The sequence below is a fragment of the Phyllosticta citribraziliensis genome, assembly GCF_038025025.1.
Source record: "Phyllosticta citribraziliensis strain CPC 17464 chromosome Unknown J3D65scaffold_2, whole genome shotgun sequence".
Classification (NCBI taxonomy): Eukaryota; Fungi; Ascomycota; class Dothideomycetes; order Botryosphaeriales; family Phyllostictaceae; genus Phyllosticta; species Phyllosticta citribraziliensis.
The window spans coordinates 1,293,458-1,316,004 of NW_027117339.1; the positions used below are offsets into that span (position 1 = coordinate 1,293,458).

At 56.6% G+C, this 22,547-nt stretch overlaps 8 protein-coding genes across 8 annotated transcripts; 4 read left to right on the forward strand and 4 right to left on the reverse strand.

The window, feature by feature from the left end:
• Positions 1 to 1,321: 1,321 nt before the first annotated feature.
• On the forward strand, positions 1,322 to 2,387 carry J3D65DRAFT_547179 (pectin lyase fold/virulence factor; the record flags this gene model as incomplete). Its single annotated transcript, XM_066796852.1, has 3 exons — positions 1,322 to 1,741; positions 1,797 to 2,104; positions 2,159 to 2,387. 3 exons carry the CDS (start codon positions 1,322 to 1,324, stop codon positions 2,385 to 2,387), a joined length of 957 nt encoding a protein of 318 aa, XP_066658682.1.
• A 603-nt stretch (positions 2,388 to 2,990) lies between these two features.
• J3D65DRAFT_613654 (pyridoxal phosphate-dependent transferase) lies at positions 2,991 to 4,536 on the forward strand. Its single transcript, XM_066799132.1, has one exon. It carries the CDS (start codon positions 3,099 to 3,101, stop codon positions 4,380 to 4,382), a length of 1,284 nt encoding a protein of 427 aa, XP_066658683.1. The 5' UTR covers positions 2,991 to 3,098; the 3' UTR covers positions 4,383 to 4,536.
• A 2,305-nt stretch (positions 4,537 to 6,841) lies between these two features.
• Positions 6,842 to 8,844, reverse strand: J3D65DRAFT_674255 (uncharacterized protein; the record flags this gene model as incomplete). Its single annotated transcript, XM_066803544.1, has 3 exons — positions 6,842 to 7,058; positions 7,110 to 8,457; positions 8,526 to 8,844. 2 exons carry the CDS (start codon positions 8,842 to 8,844, stop codon positions 7,340 to 7,342), a joined length of 1,437 nt encoding a protein of 478 aa, XP_066658684.1. The 3' UTR covers positions 6,842 to 7,058; positions 7,110 to 7,339.
• A 1,634-nt stretch (positions 8,845 to 10,478) lies between these two features.
• J3D65DRAFT_613661 (uncharacterized protein) lies at positions 10,479 to 11,442 on the reverse strand. The gene has a single exon (XM_066799133.1). The coding sequence runs from the start codon at positions 11,429 to 11,431 to the stop codon at positions 10,586 to 10,588; it is 846 nt and encodes a 281-aa protein (XP_066658685.1). The 5' UTR covers positions 11,432 to 11,442; the 3' UTR covers positions 10,479 to 10,585.
• A 1,019-nt stretch (positions 11,443 to 12,461) lies between these two features.
• J3D65DRAFT_690425 (uncharacterized protein) lies at positions 12,462 to 13,715 on the reverse strand. Its single transcript, XM_066803905.1, has 2 exons — positions 12,781 to 13,715; positions 12,462 to 12,725 (listed from the first exon to the last, which is right to left on the reverse strand). The coding sequence occupies exons 1-2, from the start codon at positions 13,370 to 13,372 to the stop codon at positions 12,625 to 12,627; spliced, it is 693 nt and encodes a 230-aa protein (XP_066658686.1). The 5' UTR covers positions 13,373 to 13,715; the 3' UTR covers positions 12,462 to 12,624.
• On the reverse strand, positions 13,332 to 14,515 carry J3D65DRAFT_690431 (uncharacterized protein). Its single transcript, XM_066803906.1, has one exon. The coding sequence runs from the start codon at positions 14,398 to 14,400 to the stop codon at positions 13,630 to 13,632; it is 771 nt and encodes a 256-aa protein (XP_066658687.1). The 5' UTR covers positions 14,401 to 14,515; the 3' UTR covers positions 13,332 to 13,629.
• Positions 14,516 to 15,720: 1,205 nt separating this feature from the next.
• J3D65DRAFT_644205 (uncharacterized protein) lies at positions 15,721 to 17,527 on the forward strand (the record flags this gene model as incomplete). Its single annotated transcript, XM_066802138.1, has 3 exons — positions 15,721 to 15,903; positions 15,982 to 16,397; positions 16,546 to 17,527. 3 exons carry the CDS (start codon positions 15,721 to 15,723, stop codon positions 17,525 to 17,527), a joined length of 1,581 nt encoding a protein of 526 aa, XP_066658688.1.
• A 1,670-nt stretch (positions 17,528 to 19,197) lies between these two features.
• J3D65DRAFT_214509 (ELMO/CED-12 family protein) lies at positions 19,198 to 22,011 on the forward strand. The gene is made up of 4 exons (XM_066794518.1): positions 19,198 to 19,607; positions 19,675 to 20,786; positions 20,841 to 21,103; positions 21,154 to 22,011. The coding sequence occupies exons 1-4, from the start codon at positions 19,341 to 19,343 to the stop codon at positions 21,837 to 21,839; spliced, it is 2,328 nt and encodes a 775-aa protein (XP_066658689.1). The 5' UTR covers positions 19,198 to 19,340; the 3' UTR covers positions 21,840 to 22,011.
• Positions 22,012 to 22,547: the final 536 nt, after the last annotated feature.

Genomic DNA, 22,547 nt, shown 5'->3' on the forward strand with positions numbered 1-22,547 from the left:
CAAATCTTGAGAAGTCCGAATGCAAGAGTGCTTATGCAATGCCGCCACACGAGGCGCTCAGTCGTGGCCATGCCATTAGCCGGTCAGAGCAACGGGCGTGCAAAGAAAAGAGGCACAACGGACCGTCGGCACGTCAAGCGGATCAACCGGGCGGATCTGTAGAGTCCTTTTGCGGGAGATCGCTTAAGCAGAACATCCGGGATCCGGCTTCGTGTTTTTCAATTGGAGCAGTTTCAGGACAGTTGCCCAAATTTTAGATGAGGTCCTTCTCCAGTCGATGTTGGCGTTCCGCTGTCATTTGAGAGCGTGGCATGTTCGGCTGCGCTCCCGTGGACCCGGAGAGAGGCCGGAAATTCTTGTGGGTGGAAGCCAGGCAAGTCTTGGTGGCCTGCAACGCGTGGTCGGGCCGTGGCATCGACGCGTCTGTCTGCATGTGGCGGCGTCGGTACGACTCGAATTACCGTCTGATCGGTTCCTAGATCTGGACAGTGCCATGAGTCGAGCTGGCATCGGTTAGAGAGAGGGTGATTCGATGTCCCCCGAATTACATGCACCGGCAACCGGGTTTCCTGTGATGTTTTCGAGTCGAGGAAAAGGCTTGAGTTGAGCTTGAACGGGTCCGCTGAAGCTTGGCCTTTGACCCCTTGGAGGCCGGGAGAGGCAAGCAGGAGGAGGAATAGTTCCAGAAGCAAACATGGCATGCGTAAAGGGGCGCATTGCTTGGCGTTTCAATTGGCGTAGCGAGCGGGACCGCCAAGCCTTCTCTTACTGCAAATCGACCTGGCCCGTGAGAGCAATGTCTTGGCGTGCCCCCGGTGTTGAGTCTGGATGGTGGAAACGGATCAATCAACTTCACCGAATCGATCCACATTTTCCCGATGCGCTGTGTCTCCACCGTCCTGCTTCGTTCGGACGCCTGCTTCGGCCGCTGCCCGCAGCTGCGCTTTTGCCAGTCTGCGAAACGTCAGTCCTGTTTCATGGCTTTCTGCCCCCATGCTCCCTCAACTCCTGCAGCCCAGCTGCCAGATTCGCTTGGGTCACGCCGAGCGACTCAGTCGCTCCCGGAGATGACGGCCCAGAAACGGGTGTTGTTCTGGTGGAGAAATCGTCTCCGTTGTTGTCGAGTGTCGACATCGTGTGGTTCGTAGGCGAGTTCCTGGCTGTCGACCCTCCATATAAATGTATACCTTTGTCTGCCTTGAAACTTCATTCACCATCCAGTCCTTCCTTCTTCCCTATTCCCTCTTTTCCAACAGTCGAGCCTGCTGTGCAGCCCACTATCACCATGAAGACCGCAGCTCTTACAACCTTTGCCCTTTCCATGCTCAGCCAGCTGGCTCTGGCTGCCCCGACCAAGACCAACAACGAGAAGAGCAACGTCCTGGCCAAGCGTGCCGCCATTACTGATGGCCCCTCGGTTGGTTTCGCCACCCTGAACGGCGGCACCACTGGTGGCAAGGGCGGTACCACGACCACCGTCTCCGACCTGGCCAGCTTCACTGAGGCCGCCACCGCCGACGGCGCTCAGGTTATCGTTGTCAGCGGTACCATCGAGGGCGGTGCCAAGGTCAAGGTCACCTCGGACAAGACCATCGTCGGCCAGGACTCCAAGGCCATCCTCAGCAACATTGCCCTCTACGTCAAGGGCCAGAAGAACGTCATCATCCGCAACTTGACCATCAAGGAGGTTTTGGCCGAGTACGGTGATGCCATTGGTATCCAGGAGTCGACCAACGTCTGGGTAAGAATCCTCCTTGGTCCCGGACGCAACCCCTGAGCATGACTGACAGGCCTAGGTTGACCACTGCGACCTTTCTTCCAACCGTGACCACGACAAGGACTACTACGACGGTCTGCTCGACGTCACCCACGCTTCCGACTACGTGACCATCTCCAACACCTACCTCCACGACCACTGGAAGGCCTCTCTTGTTGGTCACTCCGACTCCAACGGCGACGAGGACACCGGCCACTTGACCGTCACCTACGCCAACAACTACTGGAAGAACATCAACTCGCGTATGCCCTCGTACCGCTTCGGAACTGGCCACATCATCAACAGCTACTTTGAGGACTGCAACGACGGAATCAACACTCGCCAGGGGTAAGTGGAAGCAGCTTTCCCAGAGAAGCTCACAGATTGCTAACACCATGACAGTGCCCAGCTCCTCATCGAGTCCAACGTCTTCTCCGGCCTGAAGAAGCCCATCTACTCCACCGACTCTGGCTACGCCACCGTCAACGACAACGACTTTGGCTCCGGCGAGAACGCTGCTGAGGCGGGTAAGCTCTCCAAGTCTGACCTTGGCTACGAGTACACCCTCCTTGGCTCCGGTAAGGTCAAGTCCGCCGTTGTTGGTACCGCTGGTGCCACCCTCACCTTTTAAGCGACGGTCTTGGCTGATGGAGCATGACTGACGGTTGCAATTGATCGCGGTTTTCTTGAGAAATCTTGTAAATGATTATATCGAGCATAGCATGGCAATGAGCATCCGTTCTCTGGATTGAATTTTCGCGATTGACTGAGATGATTCCGTGTCCTGACGTGTCTTGGGCCGCGTGTGACCAGGCTGCAGTGGTTCCCAACAGAATTACGCATGTGGTGAATTGGGGGCGGTGCGTGCCGCAATGCATGTTGGAAACAGCCCCCTATGTGACTGGTAGAGGATGATAACTCCTCGGAAGCGACCATGGCAGTGGACGACAGCGTGGCGGATGAAAGCTCGGTGGCCGATGAAAGCTTGAGCGCGAACGAGCAGCCGACTTTTTGCTAGAAGAGTTGAGGGGTACATCCTTCTCTTCGCTGTCTGCGGGGCTACCTGAATGATCCGATTACGAGTCCTGGATGATCAGAAAAGAGTAAGACTTGTGATCTTGTGTCGGTGATGTTGGTCCGATGGTGAGCAGAGAGGGCGCGTGGTAAAAGGAAGTTTGGCGTTGAAAGAAGCTCGTTGGCCGGCCCAAGCTCCCACTCCCAGGCTCTGCGGTGCCGGTGCGGGTATCGATAGCGCATCTCCGGCACCTTCAATCCGGATCGGCAAGAAGCGGCATACAACAGTCATACTTTCTTTCGCCCCATCGCCTCGCATTGTTTGCTGATGAAACCTCCTCGTTCCTTCCGTTTTGTTCGCAAATCCTGTCTTTTCTCCTCTCCTTCATCCCAATTCTTCTCCGGTTCCATCAGCGCACCCATTCGTCTCCAGAACCAAGCACGAACAATGACGGGCAACACCCCTCTTCACAACTTCTACCCGGGACCCTCTGCGAAAAAGCTCGAGGCCACGGCATCGCACCTTACCAATGGCCACGCAAACGGCTCTGTCGACCACTGGGCAACGCCTGGCCCAGCGGCCTTTGATTTCCGCTCCGACACAATCACGACCCCCACTGCTTCCATGCTCACAGCCATCTCTGCAACTACGCTTCGCGACGACGTCTACCAAGAGGACCCAACCACCAATTCTCTACAAGAATGGATTGCCGACATGACTGGCAAGGAAGAAGGTCTTCTCGTAATGAGTGGCACCATGGGCAACCAAGTTGCGATCCGCGCGCATCTGGCCGGACCACCTCACGCGGTTCTATGTGACCACCGCGGACACATTCTGACTGCCGAAGCCGGAGGAGTTGCCAGTCTGTGTGGTGCCATGGTCCAAGGTGTGGTGCCTTCCAACGGACACCACTTGACACTGGAGGACGTCAAGGCGCATGCGTGCCTGAGCGACGACATCCACGGCTGCCCAACCAAGCTGATAAGCCTCGAGAATACCCTCGGCGGAACAATCATGCCGCTGGAGGAGGCCAGGAGAATCAGCAATTGGGCGCGCGAGCACGGCATCATCATGCACTTGGATGGAGCCCGACTGTGGGAAGCGGTCGCCGCCGGTGCCGGATCCATGAAGGACTACTGCGACTGCTTCGACACCGTGCAACTGTGCTTCAGCAAGGGATTGGGAGCCCCCATGGGAAGCATCATTGTTGGTCCCAAGGCCTTCGTCCAGCGCTCGAGATGGATCCGCAAAGCGATAGGCGGTGGTATTCGCATGGCTGGTATCCTATCAGCTGCAGCAAGGACGGCCGTCGAAGAGACCTTTCTGGGAGGCAAACTCCAAGAGACGCATCAAAAGGCAAAGCGGGTTGCTGCAACTTGGGAAAAGCTTGGCGGCAAATTGGCCATGCCTACAGAGACCAACATGGTCTGGTTGGATCTTAAGGCGGCCGGCGTCGACCAAGCAGATTTTGTGAATCTGGCCCACCAAAAGGGCATCGATACTTGGGGTCCAAGGAACATCATCCATTACCAGGTCTGCGAAGAAGCCTTACAAAGGCTTGAGCAGACCATGGAAGAGGTCCTAGCCAAGGCCAAGAACGGCACAAAGTAAAAACGGGACGAGCGATTTCTTCATTCTTGTACAGTTCTCATTTTCTTATTCTTCTCTTTGTTCATTGAAGTCCTCATGAGCGTTCACTTAAGAGTCAGCTGGGCGGAAAATGGCAAGATTGGTTGATCTGGGTGCACAATAGACGCTGGAAACAAAGTTCCTCCACTACCACGTCACTGAATATGTTTTTCTTACACCTCTGTCTTGTTGATATCTTGTTCTCGCCACTGGCTGGGAAACGGTGCGTTCGGCCCCTGACGCCCGGCACAATCTACTGGTGTCCCGCCCGTCAATGCGGATCTCGCTACCCGGATAGTGTGCGTCTGGCTTGCCCCGATGCACCCGTAGGTATTTTTCAACTTTCATCCTTTCGACATGAGCATCTCAGCCCTGCATCAAGGCGCACTTCGGCTGTGATTGGTCGCAGACCCGATACCCAAAAGAGGCAAGTGGATCCACAAATCAGACGTTAAGGATCCCGACGGGTAGGGCGCCGACTACCGAGAATCGATCCCGCAGGTACGTACTCAACACACTCGCCATCTACTGACGCATCATCAGCTGAGATGCCCCAGGCGTCCACCATCTCAAAGAGCCGCCGGTGTGTAGCAGCACGCAACTTGCACCGCCTGACGGATTACGTGACGGACGCGGCCGTGCGTCCATTCGTGGCAGGAGTGAGGCAGTGCTTACCACCTCTCTACGGCTCGCGCGAAGATCAAGTTCCCACAACGAGTTCGCAAGCAATCCAGAGCCGGTGTGGCAGAGCGGTGGCTAGTTGACCCGCCAGCAGAGCCGTCCGTTACGCGTCACAGGGGCATTCTCCAATCATTGCGTTGCTCGGTCAGATGGGAAGAGCCGAGCAGCCTCGCTCATGCGTCATTGAGCCTCTTCTTGAACCGACAACGCGTACACCGCGTGGGAACGTTGGATGGCCGCAGTCACTGATCAGCCTAGCTGTTGCGTAGGCGCTTCATTTCCTTTGTATGCGCAGCCTTCCTTGTGAGCAGCAGGTTTGGAGTGAGATGGGTGTTGAAAAAGGCCACAGCCGTGCCGTTTGCGGCGAAACCATCACCGTCTTTATCTGCCATCATTCATTGACAGAACCCTCCCCTCTACGACTATTTTACATTCCTGCTCCCTCCCTTGCATTGCTGCAAACCACCAATTACCGTCCCCAGCTAGTTACCCGGTCACCACGCGAGAGCTTTTCCAATCCAATTCCACCCCACGGCAACCATGACTGCATTCCTCGCCTCCCAATTCGTCGGCCTGCCTGTTTTCATCAACGACTTTTCCGTCTTCGAGTCGCGCAAACACGATGGCGGGCCGTCAGAAATCAAAAAGCCGGCCTCGACATCCGCTCGGTCGACGCCTTCCGTCGAGCAGAATACCAAACAAGACCCCGAATGGCGCGGTCTGCTTAGCCTACCCACGCCCGAGAGAAAGCCAATCGAGCCCTGGTCCATCTACTTTCGCTTCCCGATCGTCCTCGAGCGCAAGGAGGTCGACGAGTCTCGCAACTACCGATCGCATGGCAACTTGGAAGAGCAGGATTGAGTGAAGAGAGAAACCAGGAGAGCTAAGCAGACGACGTTCGGCGCTCTGCTGAGGCCTTGCCTCGTTGTACCGACGCCTCCGCATCACATCGCCGACCACCAGGCCATTCATTACAGCTCTGCGTTGGAGCAAAGCCGACCCGACGCAGAAACCATCTTTCCTGACACCGTCGACTGCTTCATTCATCACGGCCGCGTCGTGTCGCGACACCACACCGACTACCTACCAGTTGAAGCCGCATTCCACCGCGCTTCCCCAACTCGCCACGCAAATGGCGCACTCGAACAGATCTCGACGACGACCTCAATCACGATACCCACGCGCCCACGACTCTTTTACTTCTTCGCTTTCTCCTCCTCCTCATCGTGCCCCCTCCCTCCTTCCGGCGGCCGCTGCCTTGTTGACTCTTAGTCCGGCGCTGCGTTTCGAGCTGCTTTGGCACGGCGTACGCGCAGTTTGGGCGCGGGTCGCGGCTGTCGCCACTGTCTCGTCGAGCCCGAGGCCGGGTCGTGCTGGCAAGCGCGTGCAGGCTGCAGCTTCGTAAGGTTGTGCTTGCGGGAGAATCGAGCCATGGGCGAACAGGACTCTGCCTTGTGTCTTAATGTGCTGAGGCGTTTTTGAGGGGAGTGTATTTTATGTATCTGCTCAAGATCGAGAGAACGAAGGAGAGGATCGACGTCTCGTCTAAACGATGCCACGTCCATTGTGACGAGATCCATGTACGGTAGACGAAATCAAACTGCCTCGAGCAACTCGAACGAAACATGTACCCAAAGTCTGTCTTCCAGGTTGCTTCTCTTGATATCCTTTGTTGTTAGTTCACTCTTCTGTCACGACGTAAGTCTTGCAGATTTTTTGAACTTCCAAAGGTGCATTGGCTTTTCTATCTAGAGATTTTCCGCACCGCGAGCGTACTTCTCGTTGAATAATTCCTCGCACTGGATTGAGCACATGTCCTGTCGAAGACCACCTTGGTGAAGCACAGCCGCACGACCAAAGGAAACCCTCTTGATGTAGCCATGCAATTGATACTTATGCGTCATGAAGACGTGAGTACGACCGTGAGGATACTCGAGGATGCGGTCGCGTTCTGAGTTGAGCGACCTCTCTTGTTTCCTGCCTCAATGTTAGCTTACGTATCTTTTCAACCATCGCGCGGTGACTTACCCAAGCTCTCAAGCTGTACTCTCCCTCACAAGGGACCCGACGAGCATGGTTCGGGATTGGGAGCACCCTGCACCTGCGACGACGATGCTGTTCAGAACTGTCGCGGCCATCGTGTGCGCGATCAATTCTGACTGCGTGACCGGCTGTGGGTTGGATCGCAGGCCAGGGCCACGGCCAGTAGTCGCGCGCGTAGGACCAGGACTAGCAGGAGGAGCAGAAGATTGACCATATCATTCTGCACCGTGACGCTCTGCTGCCTCCCTTGCTGCCACCCTCTCTGCCGCAGCAAGTGCCTCCTCCTCCGTAACGACGTGAGGCTCGCCAGTCAGCACTTCGGGCTGCGGGATTTCCCCAGACGCCTTTGCCTCGTCGACTCCGGAAGCTCGTGACTTGCAGTTGCTGGTTTCGCTTGCAGTGTCGTCATCCGGCGTTGCAGACTGTGCAGGCAGAAGCGGACCGTACTTCATTGACAATAGAGTCATGATGAAGAACCAAGTCTGCATGTCGATGTCCTCGGTGTTCAGGCCTTGAGCCATCCGGTCGAGCGTCGTATGCACGACGAGGTTCTGAGCTTCCCCCCCCAAGCGCGACAGGACGTAGTCGTACTTTGCCTCGTCGTCCTCGAACTTATCGCCGTCCATCGCCATCTTCAGCAGCATCTGTGCGTCGAAGGCGGGGAACGCACCTGGGTCGCCGGAGAAGACGTCAGGGTCTGGGAAAACGGAGGGATACGAGGCCGGGGCACCTGATTGATGCGCTTCGTCTTGGGCGCTCCTATCCTGGTCGTCGGCATCCTCAGCCTGCTGCGGAGAGTCGCATCGAGCAAGCTGGTCAACCTCTTCTTCTGCCGGGGTAACAGCGGCTGGTGGTACAGGGCGGAAGGGAACCGAGAACGAAAAGTCGCAAGTTGGGAGACCCTCTGAACGGTTCTCGGAGCGACTTGGCGTTTGAGGCTGACCTGCAGGCTTGACGATGGTATAAGGAGTTGTGTTGAGGTGCTCCGATTCGGGAATCTTGAAGCGAAAGGGCTCCTCGGGTTTCGTCTCCAAAGCGCGTTCAAGCGAAGGTGGGGTAGCAGATTCCTCGATCTCAAGAGTTGTATTGGTCGCTGGGCCTGACGACGAGTCGAGCTGGTCGGAGAGCCGCGGAGTCTGAGGTATATACTGAGGCTCGTGAGCCGGTCGAGACGGTGAAGTCTTTTGGAAGCATTCAGACTCCGCTGGAGATGCTGACTCCTCCAGCTGGTTGACATCTTGAAGGTCGATGTAAGCCTGCAGCAACTTTCGCTTCATGCCTTGTGAAGTTGTTGTGGTGTTGCGCAGGGAAAACTCCTGGTTGGCATGAGAACCTACTTCGTGTTAGTCGGCAAGTTTCGAAAGACTGTCGTTGGTTCGTTTTCCGAGTGCTTTCACTTACTTCTCATCTCTTCCAACTCTCTATCCTTCATCCTCAGCTTGGCCTCCAGCAGCTCGATGCTGGTGGTTTGCGTGACGATGCCGTTGAAGAGGAGGCCGTCGGCGTCTGCATGCTGGACGTGGTGCTTGAGGTCGTCTGCGCTGCCGATGCGCACGTCACCAACCCAGAACCCCAGCCGAGAACGAACGCCAGGCTCGCGAGCGAGAGGCCTGATATACTGGTGGTGGTTTTGTCGCTGGGACATGCTGGTAGAGGTTTCTGGCGTGCTGGATGCCGACTGCACACTTCCAGACTTCGTGATCTGGTCCATGGAGCTCATTGTTTATACGTAGCTGGTTGGAAAGAAATTGAACGGGAGAAGGGAGAGAATGACAGAACTTTTGCCGGGTGTAAGGGTCAAAGGTTGCGGTTGAGACTTGATCGAGTCGACTCGGTTGCGGTGCTTGGTTGCGACGGCGGTGGTGGTGGAAAGCTGTGACAGGGTCGACGGACTTCGAAAATCAATACCACTGTGCGCGTCGAGATTTTCCAGCCTAGCAGCCAGAAGGAAGGCGCAACCACTAAGCAGAGAAAATTTCAAGCCTTTGACAAAAACATGACAGCTCCGACTTTGAAATGTTAATTTCGCAATGTATACACCTGATAGGGGACTCGTGATGACTATCCACTGCTCCTAATCATGATTCGCCACGAGGAAACAGCTGGGAATTTTCTCGCAGGCAAGCTTCAGCGCATCGCTCTATAAGCGAGAGAATGAGTTCAACGCGAGAGCCTTGCTGTTATTCTAGCTATGGTGACCATCTTTTACAGGAGAGTCAGCGGGAGTGTTCATCCTCAGCAGGAGGTTCAAACTTACAATCCCAATTCTTTCCTTGGCCACAGAGGTAGAAACCTCCTGGCCTCCCGGTCCCGCTTCTACTTTGAAACTTGATATCGATGTCCGACCCTCAACGCCTTCCAGCTTGCAGCTTTGGGTTCTTGATCGGCAACCTCAGGTGTGGTACATCGCGTCTCCAATAACACTCGGGGCTGGTGACACAGCCATCATTGTCAAGGGCCATCTCTCCGACAAGATAAAAGGTATGAATGGCGCAAGGCTCTGCGCGGGAAAACACTTCTCTGCCCAAGAACATGATAAACGAACTGCTTCCCATTTTCAGATTAAATGATGGCGGAAAAAAGGGCTTCCCATGGAAGGCTTCCTCGTTTCCAGACTGCTTTTTCCAAGACTCAAGCGAGAAAGATGACGATTCATCATTTGCCAAATCTACAGTGCCTCGCTGTAAAGATTTGGCCTCAGCAGCGGATGGCACCTGGTATTATACCTACCTTTCCTACAGGTTGCCGCAAGCAATTGCCTTTGCGACCAGCTTGCCACGAGAGCAATCTGGATCCAAGCCGACAATCGGCGTATGGCAACGCGAACTGTTTCCAGCCGCCACACGAGACGAGATTGCTACGAAAGAAAGAACGAACCAGCCAGCTCGCATGGCAACGAGACAATGGCATGTGCGACGGAATCGGTAAAGACAGGCTCGACGAAAAAAGTCTTGAGATGCGAGTTGACCAAGCAAAAGAGCAGCAAGGCGCTGGCAAAGAGGCATGCTTGCGTTCATGACTGGCTGGTCAGTTGAGGGAGGTACAGTGGAAACTAGACTTGGGCTTCGAGCGATAAGGCCGCATGCGAAGAGAAAGCGACGACAGCGAGGGAGAGGAAAGACGTTACGAAAAAGAAACCTCGCATCCTACTAGAGACAGCAGCAGAGCCACCACCATCGATGCAGCCGCCTGTCTCAGATGGCGAAGAAATTCAGCCACCGCAAGCGCGTGGGAGATCGGCTGGCTGGATTACCGCACTGGCTGCCGGGAAAAGCCATTCTCACAGGGCTAGTCAAGCCAGCAAAACAAACAAGAACGACAGCCAGCCACCGTGTCTCGCTTCGGCAAGGGCAGACAAGACAGTGTCTAGGCAATGCTACCACTTTTTCAGCGCATTTTCTGATGCCAATACAGCAAGTGCCCGCGGTTTTCCCCCTCCTCTTTCTCTCGAATGATGGACGTCAAGCGCCGCGATATTTCCTACAAGAGTGATGATGAGCAACGGATGGCGATTGCAATTTAGTGCGAGGTAAGAGGGAATTCAGGGACATGCGGTCGTAAAGATGGCGCTGCTGCAGAAAAAAGACGCACGATGCGGTTGCCCGTGGTGTTGAGTCTAAAGAGTGGGATAGATGAGGGGTCGAAAGCGCCAACCGAGAAAACATACGCAGCAGGCGGTGACAACGACAACAAGCACAACGCGTGGCGGACATGATGACTGCTTTGTCTCCGGAATCGTTCGAGATTGATGCAAGGCTTGAGATGAGGACGTGGGATTTGTTTGTTACCTCTATTTTCCCAGTGTACAACGCACACAGCAGCGCCGACGGGTGTCGACATTGTATGGCATGGCACAGCATACTGTGATGGAGCACTGTGGGGAACAGAGAGCCGGCCTCGCCACGCGCTGCACTGCAGAGAGGCTGGTGGACGGAGATGAGGGCGGCTAGATGCGACGAGCAGTACATGGTACAGATGTACCTTGGATACGAGTGGGCGGCGATTGCTGCGGGGCGTATCATGAAGGAACGGCGCTCGAGGAAGTACAGTAGAATCATGACGTATGAACAGGTCGAAAGGGAAGGCGATGGAGAGAATTCGCGTCCCCAACCTCTTGCTGTTGCGGTGGTTGGTTGGTCTAGGCCTTGCGCAAGATACAGCATCGCTGGCCTCAGATCTGAACCGTGGAGACGGCACAAAGAGATAACATGGTGGTGGCGGCGAGCAGGCAGGCAGGCAGGCCCTGTGCCGTGACGTGTGGATACATGGGCACAGCAACAGGCTAGGCAAAGGATTTGCTGCTGCATGTAGACAGCGGAGCGGGTCCAAAGATGACCCGCATCCACCCCACGCGCAGCAGGGGCGGCGGATAACCGGAGCGCGCGCGCGTCTTTGAAGTCGCTGAAAGCGCATTGGGAAGCGCAAAAGTATATTATTTCGGGATGCTTGGCGGGGGTTGCTCGCGAAGTCGGCTGCAACATGGGAAACATGTACAGCCAGTTTCAATTTCATGAGCGTCCTCGGCTAAGTCTGACAGGGCCAATGAGAGCTGCAATTGACCATGGTACAGCGCATGCCTTGCTGCAACAAGCCGTGTTGTACAGCTGTTTGTAGATGTGGTGTCAGCGGTTACGTGGATGTCGAGGGCGTGGATGCAGGCAGGGTTCCGGTCGCCCGCCGTCTACCCTCGGCCATGTCGTCAAAGGTGGGCTGTGGCGTCAGAGACGACAGAATCCAGGTTCTGAAGAAGTCTCGTACGACCGGCCATGGGCTGCGGTGGAAGCTCATCTCAGCGCGGTGCAGGGCCTTTGCAGCGCCGCATCTGGCTATCGATTGGCCCCCATCGAGTGCGACTTGGCGCCGATGAGGATGCAGTTTGGGCATGGTCACCAAGTGTGCGGCTCATTGTTGCAATAGCGGCCAGTTCCAATGCCAGAGTCAGTCGAAAGGTAAAGCCGGGCGGTGAGGGAGGCTTCGACTCAGGAACAAAGAAAGCGTCGAAGCTTCAATGGAAACTCTGCCGTACCCGGACAGAGGTGAAACTTAGCTTGCCAAGCCGCGGCGCGACGCTTCCAGCTACGCGGACGAGCACTGCAAGCGGCACGAGGCGGGGTAAGAAAAAAAAAAAAAGCCTCCCTCCCTTGCAGTGTTACCTAAGAAAACTCCAGCAGTGAGGGAAATTTGGGCAAAAACGGATCCGTTTCCAACACCAGTCGCAGCGTCTCACTCCGGCCTCGACAAAGTCTGGGCCAACCGGTGAAAGCACCTCACCCGAGGTTGTGATTGCTCACGGCGCCTCGCGGGTTGACGGGACGGGACGGGGGCCCTGTCTGATTCGCTGCTCTGTCTGCGAAACGGCATGGAGTATTGCCGTAAAAGGCCCTAGGTGCGGACGCTTCCAGTGATCCAGTCCTCAAAGACCACATTTTGACAGGCCAACTGCTCCTCCACCTCCTGCGTCCCCGCCGATAAGCGCATCTTTTCTGGTGACGAGTAGACTTCACATGGAGAGGGATACCTGTGTAGACTCAGGTCCTCCGCGGAGGGACGCGAAGACAGGGAGGTGGCTGATAGACGCGTGTCGGTCAACCATGTCTTGATCTGAGGATGTCAGCGGCGGAGAGTGAAGTAAAATCGCGTCCCCTGTGAGGCTGGCCTTTCGTAAACAGATCATCCCTGGAGACGGACGGGGAATGTAGGGGTACAGCATGTCTTGCGCAGGCCAACGGACATTCCTGATTGGCAATAGTGCCGCCGTACGTCGAGAAGGTTTGCCCCAGACCATCTCGTGGTGAATCGCTTCCAACAACGGCAGTCCGAGCGCGGAAAGTAGGGGCAGCGTAGGTAGCAAAGGGGTAGAGTAGCCCATGCCTCGTCGGCAGCGAAGGCGGAATGGGTGCAAAGCAAGTCTGGAGCCATGGTATGGCATGAGGGCAAATTGGCGCTCTCGTCTCTCCAAATTGAATGGTCGGTGCTAGCGACGAGGATGCTGAGGTGGAGCAGCATGGCCACAGGACCCCGGGCCGACCCCGCCCGCTGCCGTCGAACGGTCGACGATAAAGGCTGTGGGTGCGTGGGCGGTGTTTGTGTCGATTACCCCGGCCAATGCCAATGGTACGCTCTTGAAGCTTATGTGCATCGCGCTTCGAGGCGTGAGAGGCTTGCATGGCGTGGGGATGAGCTCTTGGGCAGTCTTGATTCCGTAAGATGGACCGGCCAAAGGCACTTGGCCTAGGGTCTGGAGCCATGCATCATGGCGCCAGCAGATCGAGGGTGACGTTTGTCTGTGAGAGGCCAAGACGGTTGATCTGCCAAACATTCGATATCCACCCTTCGATCCAGAGCTTTCAAGGTGGTGATGCTCCCGGAGGCTCAGGAGAGCCGCGACCCCGATCCGGCATGGCGGATCCAACCAAGTGGAAGAACGGCATGGCGGCAGGGCGGACGGGACATCGGGGCATGCCGGGCATCGAGGACGAGAAGCTCGGCCATGGCACGCAAGTACCTATACATGTCGATGAGCAGCAGAGATTTGGAAATGGAGAAAAATTTGCTTCGACGGGCAAGAAGAAAGAATTGAAAGGAAATTGAGGGGAGCACCCGTACACCGAGACGATGATTGCGAGGGGCGACGTTTGCGGACTCGGGCCCATTGACGCGCTAAAAGAGAGTAGGAGGCACAATGGCATTGAAGCAGCAAGACGAGGCACAAGAAAGAGGGACGGCAAGGATTAGCGGGGCAACCAAGAGGGCAGGCGAAACCCCTTGGTTCCGTTCCTGAGGCACAGCACAGCAAAAGAGGGTCCAAGTGGTTTGAGGGTGCTGAGGTCTGATGTAGGCGCAAGGATGGGTTGGCGAGCGCCACAGGGGGGGGCGGGGAGAGCGAGGAGGGTCGGGGAACGTGCTCCCGGTCGCCGCAAGAGAATGGTCGCGGTAGCGGTGGCGACGGGCGGTGCCAGTCAGCACTTTTTTGAAGTTGAGGCAGACGGGGTGTTGGAAACGGTTGCCATTGGACAGCAACCCCAGACCAAACCCCGCATCCGAACGCAGTCAAGACAAAGCCAAAACGCCAACTGGTAGGATTCCTGCGATGCATGCAGCGGTCAAAGGCCGACGATGCCTGTCGCCATGGACGTGGGAGGCCATTGTGCTTTGTGTTTGTGCTGCGGGTACCGTAGGCTTCGCGGAGACATTTTGAACACCATCGGGGGCGACCGGACGGGCGAGTCGCAGAGTTTGCGCGGCGGCGACAGGGCTGAGCGAGGCGCCGCGACATTCTCTAGCTCGGCGCACCGGCGCTCAAACGGGGAGGCCGTTTGATGCGTAGAGCTGCATGCGGGCGACACCAAGGATGCGACCGACGCGGTCTTATCGTGTGTGCGCGCGCTGCACGAGAGCGGAGGGAGGGAGGGAGGGAGGGAGGACCGGGGGGCCGGTGACCACGGCAGGCAGTAGAGCACAGTAGAAGATGAGGTTTGGCGTTCCCTTGCAGCAGCCGGCGGGAGCGCAGCGAGATGATGGGCGATGAGGTCGAGGCAGCGGAGTGGAGTGGTTGCAGGCCAGTCGAGAGCGGTGGGCTTTGGGTTCCACCTCCAGCAGGCGCAGGCGCAGACGCAGACGCAGGCGGTGAAGCACAAGAGGCGCGACCTGACGCGGGGCAGGGCAGGGGCCATGCAGCCAGCCCAGGGCAGGGCAGGGCAGGGCAGGGCAGGGCAGGCCGTCGTTCCCGTCCTTTCTTGGGGTTGGGGTTGGGGTTGGGGTTGGAGCTGGAGTGCGGGAAAACAGTGTGGGATGGAGTGGGTGAAAGCCATGGCCACAGTCTTTCTTCATCCCCAGTTTACGACATTTGGATCTCCGTGATCCTCATCGCGTCAGGTCGTCGACCGGCAACGGACCAACGGCAACGGTGGCCACGGCGATCCTCGTTCGCTAGATTCGACCTGAGCGCGCGGAGGACAGAAAAAAAGCCCAGACCCTACTACCCTACCCTACCCTACCCTACCCTACCCTACCCTACCCTACCCTTCCGTTCGTTCCCTACGCCTGCCTGCGTGCCGCCTCCACTCTTCTCATCGCTCTGGCTCCAGTCCTGCCCTGTCCTGTCCTGGCCAATTGCCCTCTCCGCGTTCCGCAATTATCAACCGACGGGGTACTTACATAGTACCTGACCTACCTCCTCCCGGCGTCTCGTCTCGTCTCAATCCTCTCATCACCCTCCATTGCCCTCCGCTCCCCTCTTCCCCGCATTGCGCGCCGCCGGGCAACCCCTTCTCACTCCCGCCCGCTCCCAGACGACTCGCCCTCGACCACGGTCCAGTGCCTAAGCTAAATCCTTGCCTTATCATCTCACCTACTTCTGCCACGCCCAATCCGGCCTTTGCTATAACTCCCGTCATCGTCCATCCTCCCTCGCAACTAGCCTCCGCCGTCGTCCCGGTCAACATTCCTCTGCCTCTCCAACTCCCCCTCCCAAGCCTCTTCCGGCTTGCACCGCTCCACCGCTGCAAGACGTTCATGTGGGGTACTCGCTGCTCATAACATCCCACGAGACTCTGCGGTTGCGTGAGACGTGCCAGAACAGACTCCCTCGACCACCATGGCCCAAGTCCTCCCCGTCCATGTCTCGGACGGTCAGTCTTACTTCTCGCCATCGCCTCTTCGTCGCTCGCCCGCCTCGCAAACACCTTTTCTCGTCCCTTCGTACTCTGGCCGGACATGTCCACCTGTCGCCGGCCCTTCCGAGTACACGACACCCCCAATCGCTCCTTCGTCGTCGCCTGTCGACCGCCAAGATCCGCCGCCTCTTCAATACCACTACAATGCAAACGCATGCCGCATTCTGGACCGTCCTTCTCAGGACTCCATCGCCGACGAGGACCAAGACGACGGCCTGTCCTTTCCTGCCTACGACGACGACATCTCGCCGATGGACCGCCGGAATCCGTTTGAGCAACAAGGGACCGACCAAAAGACCAAGGCCCAAACTTCCAGCGACCCCGCCACATGTCGCACAGACTCGGTTGTGTCCAACACCTCGACGCCTGAGCCACTGCCCAATGCCGAGGACGACACGGCAATAAAACCGGAACCCACCCGGCACGTCGACTATCTTTCTCACGAGTGGCGAGAAGAGGACATATGGTCCTCTTGGCGACACATCACCAGCAACCGCAAAACGTACGGTGAAAGGTCACGTTTGGAGAATGCGTCGTGGAGAACGTGGGCAAAAGCCAAGTACCGCTTACGCACGGTTTCGCCCGAGACGCTCAACTGGTCAGTTTCGATTCGGTCAGCTGACGAATTATCACGCCGCCGTCACGCCGCCCACGCGTTTTCTTCGGATCCGATGCTGATTGAAATATAGGCTCAAGGACTGTGATGTGACTTGGCTATACGGTCCATTGCAAACTGCATCTTGCAGTCCGCTATCCCATCCCGTGTCCGAGGCCAACAGTCGACTTTCCAAGAACAATTCCTTCATCAACAAGAAGCCGATTCTCAAAAAGCGAAGCATGTCCGAGGTCATGCTCCAGCGATCAATATCAAACTCGTCGCTGCTGAAGCAAGCTGCTTCGGCGGTTCAGGCCCAACAGTGTGGCGCACCTCTCCTCCGCGCACATGAGAGGCCTTCATACGTTCGTGCCAATTCCGATTTTGTCTCGTCGACGCCGTCAAAAAGTACAAGTCGAGACGCCACCGACTACTCCACCTCCCGGTCCACCTCAGGCCTCCACACACCAGGCGACTGTGAGAGAAAACACATCAGGTTTGACGACAAGGTCGAGCAGTGCATTGCCGTTGATTGCAAAGAAGGGGACGATTACGACGAAGAAGCGTGGAGAGAACAGGACGGCGAAGACTCGTCAGACGAGGGTTTGGAGATGAAGACGAAGCCAAGAAGGTTATCGCGGAACAATTCCCGAACAGGAAGCTTTGGACCGGAAAACAAGACGATAGCTAAGCTGCCTGATACCACGCTCAAGTACCGCGACTCGCCCGAGGTTCCTGATCAGCCCGTCGCACACTCGTTAGGTTTCTGGAGGTCAAGCCGCCTGTCTCCATCGTCGTCGCAAGAAACCATCCGACCAACTCAGGCAGCAAACAACTTTCTTCTGGGCGACGACGACGACGACGACGACGATGACATGTCGTGGGAGCCTTCCAACGCATTTGTTAGCCGGCGCGACAGCGTAGCCGTGACTCATGATAGGCTTTCACGGCCCGAAGATGATGAGGGCGAAGGCAGCAGCGGACTTCGGCGGACGCCATCTGGAATGTTTATGCCGTACGTGGAAGATGAGGACGACATTGTGGCCGCGGGACTGTTCGGCAAAGTTGTCGACACTGTCAACACGGCCAAGGACATTGCCCATGTCATCTGGAATGTCGGATGGCGCAGCTGACAGACATGATTTTTTTTGTTCTTTTCTTGTTATTTCACATTACGAGTCGGAAGCAATTTCACTAACAGCATTGGGCCCGGATCAACGGTGTTACACGGATTAATACTCGGTTTTCCTTGCAAGGGGAAAACTCATACGGGACGGGGCAAGGAGAACTGGGAGATTTGGGGACCCGGAGCAATCGAGAGAGTACTGCGCATTTCCCTTCGTCTCTGGGGCTGAACAACACATCTGGCATCGGTCCGCAGTGCTACTGCTGATGAGACGACTCGGGGGAGACGGGAGGCTGGAGCGGCGCCAACGACGTCTGTAATCTACCAACGAAATCCGGTCGATCCGATGCGGTTTTCTACATGGCTGTTACGCGCGTTGGGCGGTTTGGCTGGTGCTTTCGAGCCGGTCGCTGCGGTTTTGGTGTGGCAGGAGGCGCAGCTACTGGCCTTGCCATTTTGGGCGGTGAGACCTCATGGGCCAACTGAGGTAGAAATCTCACCCCCCGCCTTGTGTTTCTAGCTTGGACAAAAAGGAGTGAAGCGCGTATCTAGTACAGGAGAAGTCACGGTAGCTAGTTGCATAAATGTATGTTAGGAGTCGACGTAGACGACGCATTTTTAACCATCAACCACTTAGAAAAAGGCTTGCTCTCGTTTTGATTTCACAGAGCACACGGACCTACGAAATCACGACAAAAAATTGCACGAGAAATGTGCATGGAGGGTGGATATGCTGGAGAAGAGGTTGGAAAACCTTGAAACGAACGTTTGCACGACGGTCGCACGGCGGTAGGACTGGACCTCAGGTTGCGTCATGTCGCGGCGGGGCTGGATCCGCGACTCTGGATGCTCAAGCGGTGACGGCACGGCGGCCATGGCGGTCGAGATGCTGAGAGGTTGAGTGGAGGTGAGGTGGTGGAGCAAGCACCGGATTCGATCGGCGGCGTTCCCCCCTCGCCCTCGCTCGCGCCCTCGCCCTTGCTTGGAGCACCATGGGGGTTATCAACGCGGGGGGGGGGGGGGGGGGGGGGGGGGGGGGGGGAAAGCACGGGGCACGTACGCCATGCGTGGGATATCTGTGCTACGCGGCGCCGTTGAAGTCTTTTTTAAAATTGTTGCCGTTGCACACACTGCAAACTGGTACAAGGCTTGTGGTCGATTGGCGCGATCGTGAGGACTTGCCTCTCAGGGAACGGCAGAGCTCAGCTTCCTGTGCGAGATGGCGGGCATGATGACGGCGTCCGTGTAGATTTCATGATCGGCCGTCGATAAAGCTCTCAGGCTGATGGTTCACCCGCAGTAGAGAGTTGCGACTAGGCCCGACCAATCCTTGGTCGCTGATTCTGCGCACCATGCATCTCTGGCGCCCTGCCAATACAGCTCTTGGGCTACCGGTGAGCTGAGCTTGACAAGTGCGCTCTGATATCAATGCGGCACGGGTGGCTCTGGGTAGATGCACCTGTCTTCCGTCCTATGCTGTTTTGTCTCGTCCTGGCCGTTGGTGTGCGACCGACTTCGAGTGGTCGGTAGCATCTGATTGTGGATGGGTGGGTGGGTGGATGTGGCTCACCATGGCGTGGTCTGTGTGGCCTGGGGCAAGTCGCGCGCGCGCGTCCCGGTCCCTGAAGATCATCCCTCCCGACCCCGACCCCGACCCTGACACCGACCCCGATCCGACTCTCAACACCAACCGACGCGCCGACAACGCATCTATCCCAAGAATGTTCTGAACCTGCAGCAGCCACACCACCGTCATTCACTAGTAGCAGCAGTCGCAGCAGTAGCCGCCTACATCGCCTCGTCCCCCTGCCTGCGCTACCATGGAGAATGTCGACATCTCCGACCTCGTCGAGCGCTTGGGCTCCGATGACGACTCTGGCCGCAAGATGGCCGCCTTCAAGCTGCAGTCCGTCATTGGTGATCCGTCATTCGCCGACGTCTTCGAGGCAGAGGGCGGCTTACCCAAGCTGCGCTACCTCTGCCTCCACGCGCACGGTAACACGCTGGCTTACGCGCTGACATCCTTTTCGCGCTTGCTGGAGCTCGACAAGGGCTGGGACCACGTCAATCAGGACCTCATTGAGCGCGTACGTCACGATTGCAACCTGCCCGCCATGGAGCATCAACAAGCTGACAATTGTCCCTGAATCGTAGACTGTCGAGCTTGTCGTGAGCCAGCCACTAGTCAACATTCTCCGCGGCGCCATGTCCATCCTCGTCGCCATTGTTTCACATCCGTACTACCGCGCCGCGCCCCCCGGAAACTTTGGCTTTCGCGCCCTCAAGCCCGCCGTTGCCATCTACCCGCAGTTTCTCGAGATGCTCGTGGCGCGCCTATCTTCGGCGGACCACGCCCTTTGCGCCAACGCCCTGCAGTTGATCAATTCGCTCATGCGCGATGCCATCACCAACGACAGCGAAAACGAATGGCACAAGTTTATCAAGAAGTTGCAGGATCTAGGAGTCATCTCGGCCGCATATGTTCTCATGCAGGGTTCCGCTTTGCAGGACTTGGCGCATCCTCTCTTTGAATTCCAGACCCTGAGCAAGGTGCTTTTGCGCAAGTGGAGAGAGGTCAAGGTTGAGCTGGAGAAATCCGAGCATAGGCGCGCCCTCAAAGGGTTGCATCTGGCCAGCAAGCCCGAGAGGCTGCTGAGCACCAAGAGCAGAGACGGCGGCAGTAGAAGACATCACCCTGAGAAATGGCGGCGGCTGGGATTTGAGAGCGAGAGTCCCGGGTGGGAGTTTGAGCATACGGGATATCTAGGCTTGATGGACTTGTCCGACTTTGTCCGCACGCACGAGGACGCGTTCCAGAAGCTGTTGCTCGAGCAGTCGAACCAGCCTGCAGAGCAACGATGCCCCATCGCTCGCGCAAGCCTCGCAGTGACGACCATCTTGTATGACCATTTCGAGGTTGACAAATCCGACCACGATGACAGGGAGCGCTACGCCATTTTGGAGTCTCGCACCAATTTTGATCGTGCGTTTCGGCCCTTGATACTTCAGTGGTCCAGGCTACACACCAGCGGCTTGCAAGCCTTCTTGCGGCTCTGGCAAGCAACGGGGGCAGAGATTGAAGATTTTGATAAGGTCGAGGAGCTGGTAAGAATATTGATCGAGCAAGTAGTGGGACAAGCTCCCCGTCAAAAGGACCTCCAGGAGGTCGAGGACGATGTTGCGGAGTATGATTATCAGAAGCTTCGCGAACTTCAGATGCAGCTTCTCGAACTTACGTACGAGGAAGCATGGGGTCAACATCTACGGTAAGTCCGCGCCTTCCATCAAAGAGGTCGCTTCAGTCTGACGCACCATTTCAGCCAAGTGAGAGAAGAGCTCAACCATGAGGCTCTGCAATTTGTCAAGGAACAGAGGATACGATGTCTCCTTGCGGGAGCATGGTTTCCTCATACCATGGGCTACAGGGAAGACACTGGCCCCATCACCAAAGAGCAGTTGAACAGGACACATCCGACATCATGGCGCTATGCGCGACTCTCACACAATAGGAGGTTCCTGCACTTCGCTGATTTCCTAAACAAGACCGATCAGGAGCTCAGGCTTGACCAGCTAGGCAACAAGAGTAAGGGACAACATCTTTGAATGATATCCCAGATACTAAACCGCACACAGTCGACCTCGCAACCATCTCATCAGTCGTGTCCAATGTCAGCGCCAGCGCTCCGTCGACTGCCTCATCAGCAACGACGCTCCGCGACCTACCCAGCACGACATCAACCAAAATCACCGTCTACGGCTACCCGCCCGCCGACACGCAACAGCAGCAGCAACACCGCACGCACTCGCCCAATCCCAAGCCTTCGTCGTCAAGGCACCGCGCCGAGCCATCTTCGGCCGCCGCCTCGACTCACAACGGCACCACGACGCAGCATCAGCACGCCGCCAACGGCTCCGTCAGCGGGACGACGACAACCACGGCAACAGGCGTATCTAGCAGTACAGCAGCAGCAGCCGCCGCCGCGGCAAAAGAAACAGTGCTCTTGCAACTGCATCCGCCGACGCACGTCGCGGCGTCCGAGTGGCTGGACGGCCTGCTCATGCTGCTCAACCAGCAGCCCATCACGGCCGACACGCACAAGCTCGTCCAGGCCGTCGGCGGCTACGGTCTCAAGATCCGTCTTCTCAACGTTCGCCTGGAGGATCTGCCGCCGGTTGGCGTTGCGGAGGGAGACGCTGGGGAGGTGGGCGTGGCAGCGGGGTCCGGGGCGGGTGCGGCGAAGGCTGGCATTGAGTTGCCGAGTCGGGAAGGTCTCGACGAGGATTATTGGTATGATGTTGGTGGTATGGATGGGCCGTAAGTGGGTCGGGTGAGTGTTGAGCTTGAGGTCAGGTGAGCGGAGTGAGGGGCGAGAGGGTAAGAATTGGGATCTCTTTTCCACGTTCTTTCTCTTCTTGTCCTGATGTTTTACTACCAATCTTACCTTCTTCCCTTTTTTGTTCCCGTATATCTTGCTGTTCTTTCTCTTTTACTTCGTCTCTCATCCATCTTTCCCTCTCTTTCTCACTCTCCGCATCTCTGAGACCGCATACAAGATAGACAGACAGGTCAGGTCATTGGGTGGATGGACGCATGAACAAATGTATGGGTGGGTGTGCGGGCGGTTGGACACATGAGATTGACTCGTACAATCAGTTGGACGGATGGATGGACAGATACCCGCACACGTACACGCTTTTTGTGGCCTTTGGTATGCTCTTCGTTGGATTCTTTCCTGCCGTAATGTTGTCGATACATGTATAGTTTTGTGTGCACGTTTATTGGGCTGGAACTATGAATATGATCTAGACGCAGGAATACAAGGACAGTACACGCTAAGGGAAACGAGAAAGCAAGGGGTTAAGACGGACGGGCCAAATCAGATCAGATCGCGTTTGGTGTATCGAAACTCTTGAAGTTTCGTGAGTGTCGGATGAACCCGTTGGATGATGAGCTGCTGAGAAGTGTGTGCGCTACATACATACCTATGCCTTTTCGGTGAAATGGACGTGCCGCGCTACCGTACTTT

Coding starts and splice junctions, on each gene's coding strand:
- J3D65DRAFT_613654 (XM_066799132.1), top strand. CDS start 3,099: ATGAAACCTCCTCGTTCCTTCCGTTTTGTTCGCAAATCCTGTCTTTTC.
- J3D65DRAFT_613661 (XM_066799133.1), bottom strand. CDS start 11,431: ATGCAGCAGCAAATCCTTTGCCTAGCCTGTTGCTGTGCCCATGTATCC.
- J3D65DRAFT_690425 (XM_066803905.1), bottom strand. CDS start 13,372: ATGGCTCCAGACCCTAGGCCAAGTGCCTTTGGCCGGTCCATCTTACGG. Junction 12,726..12,780: donor GGATGATCTGTTTACGAAAG/GCCAGCCTCACA, acceptor TGACATCCTCAG/ATCAAGACATGGTTGACCGA.
- J3D65DRAFT_690431 (XM_066803906.1), bottom strand. CDS start 14,400: ATGTCGCGGCGCCTCGCTCAGCCCTGTCGCCGCCGCGCAAACTCTGCG.
- J3D65DRAFT_214509 (XM_066794518.1), top strand. CDS start 19,341: ATGGAGAATGTCGACATCTCCGACCTCGTCGAGCGCTTGGGCTCCGAT. Junction 19,608..19,674: donor ATCAGGACCTCATTGAGCGC/GTACGTCACGAT, acceptor CCTGAATCGTAG/ACTGTCGAGCTTGTCGTGAG. Junction 21,104..21,153: donor TGACCAGCTAGGCAACAAGA/GTAAGGGACAAC, acceptor AACCGCACACAG/TCGACCTCGCAACCATCTCA.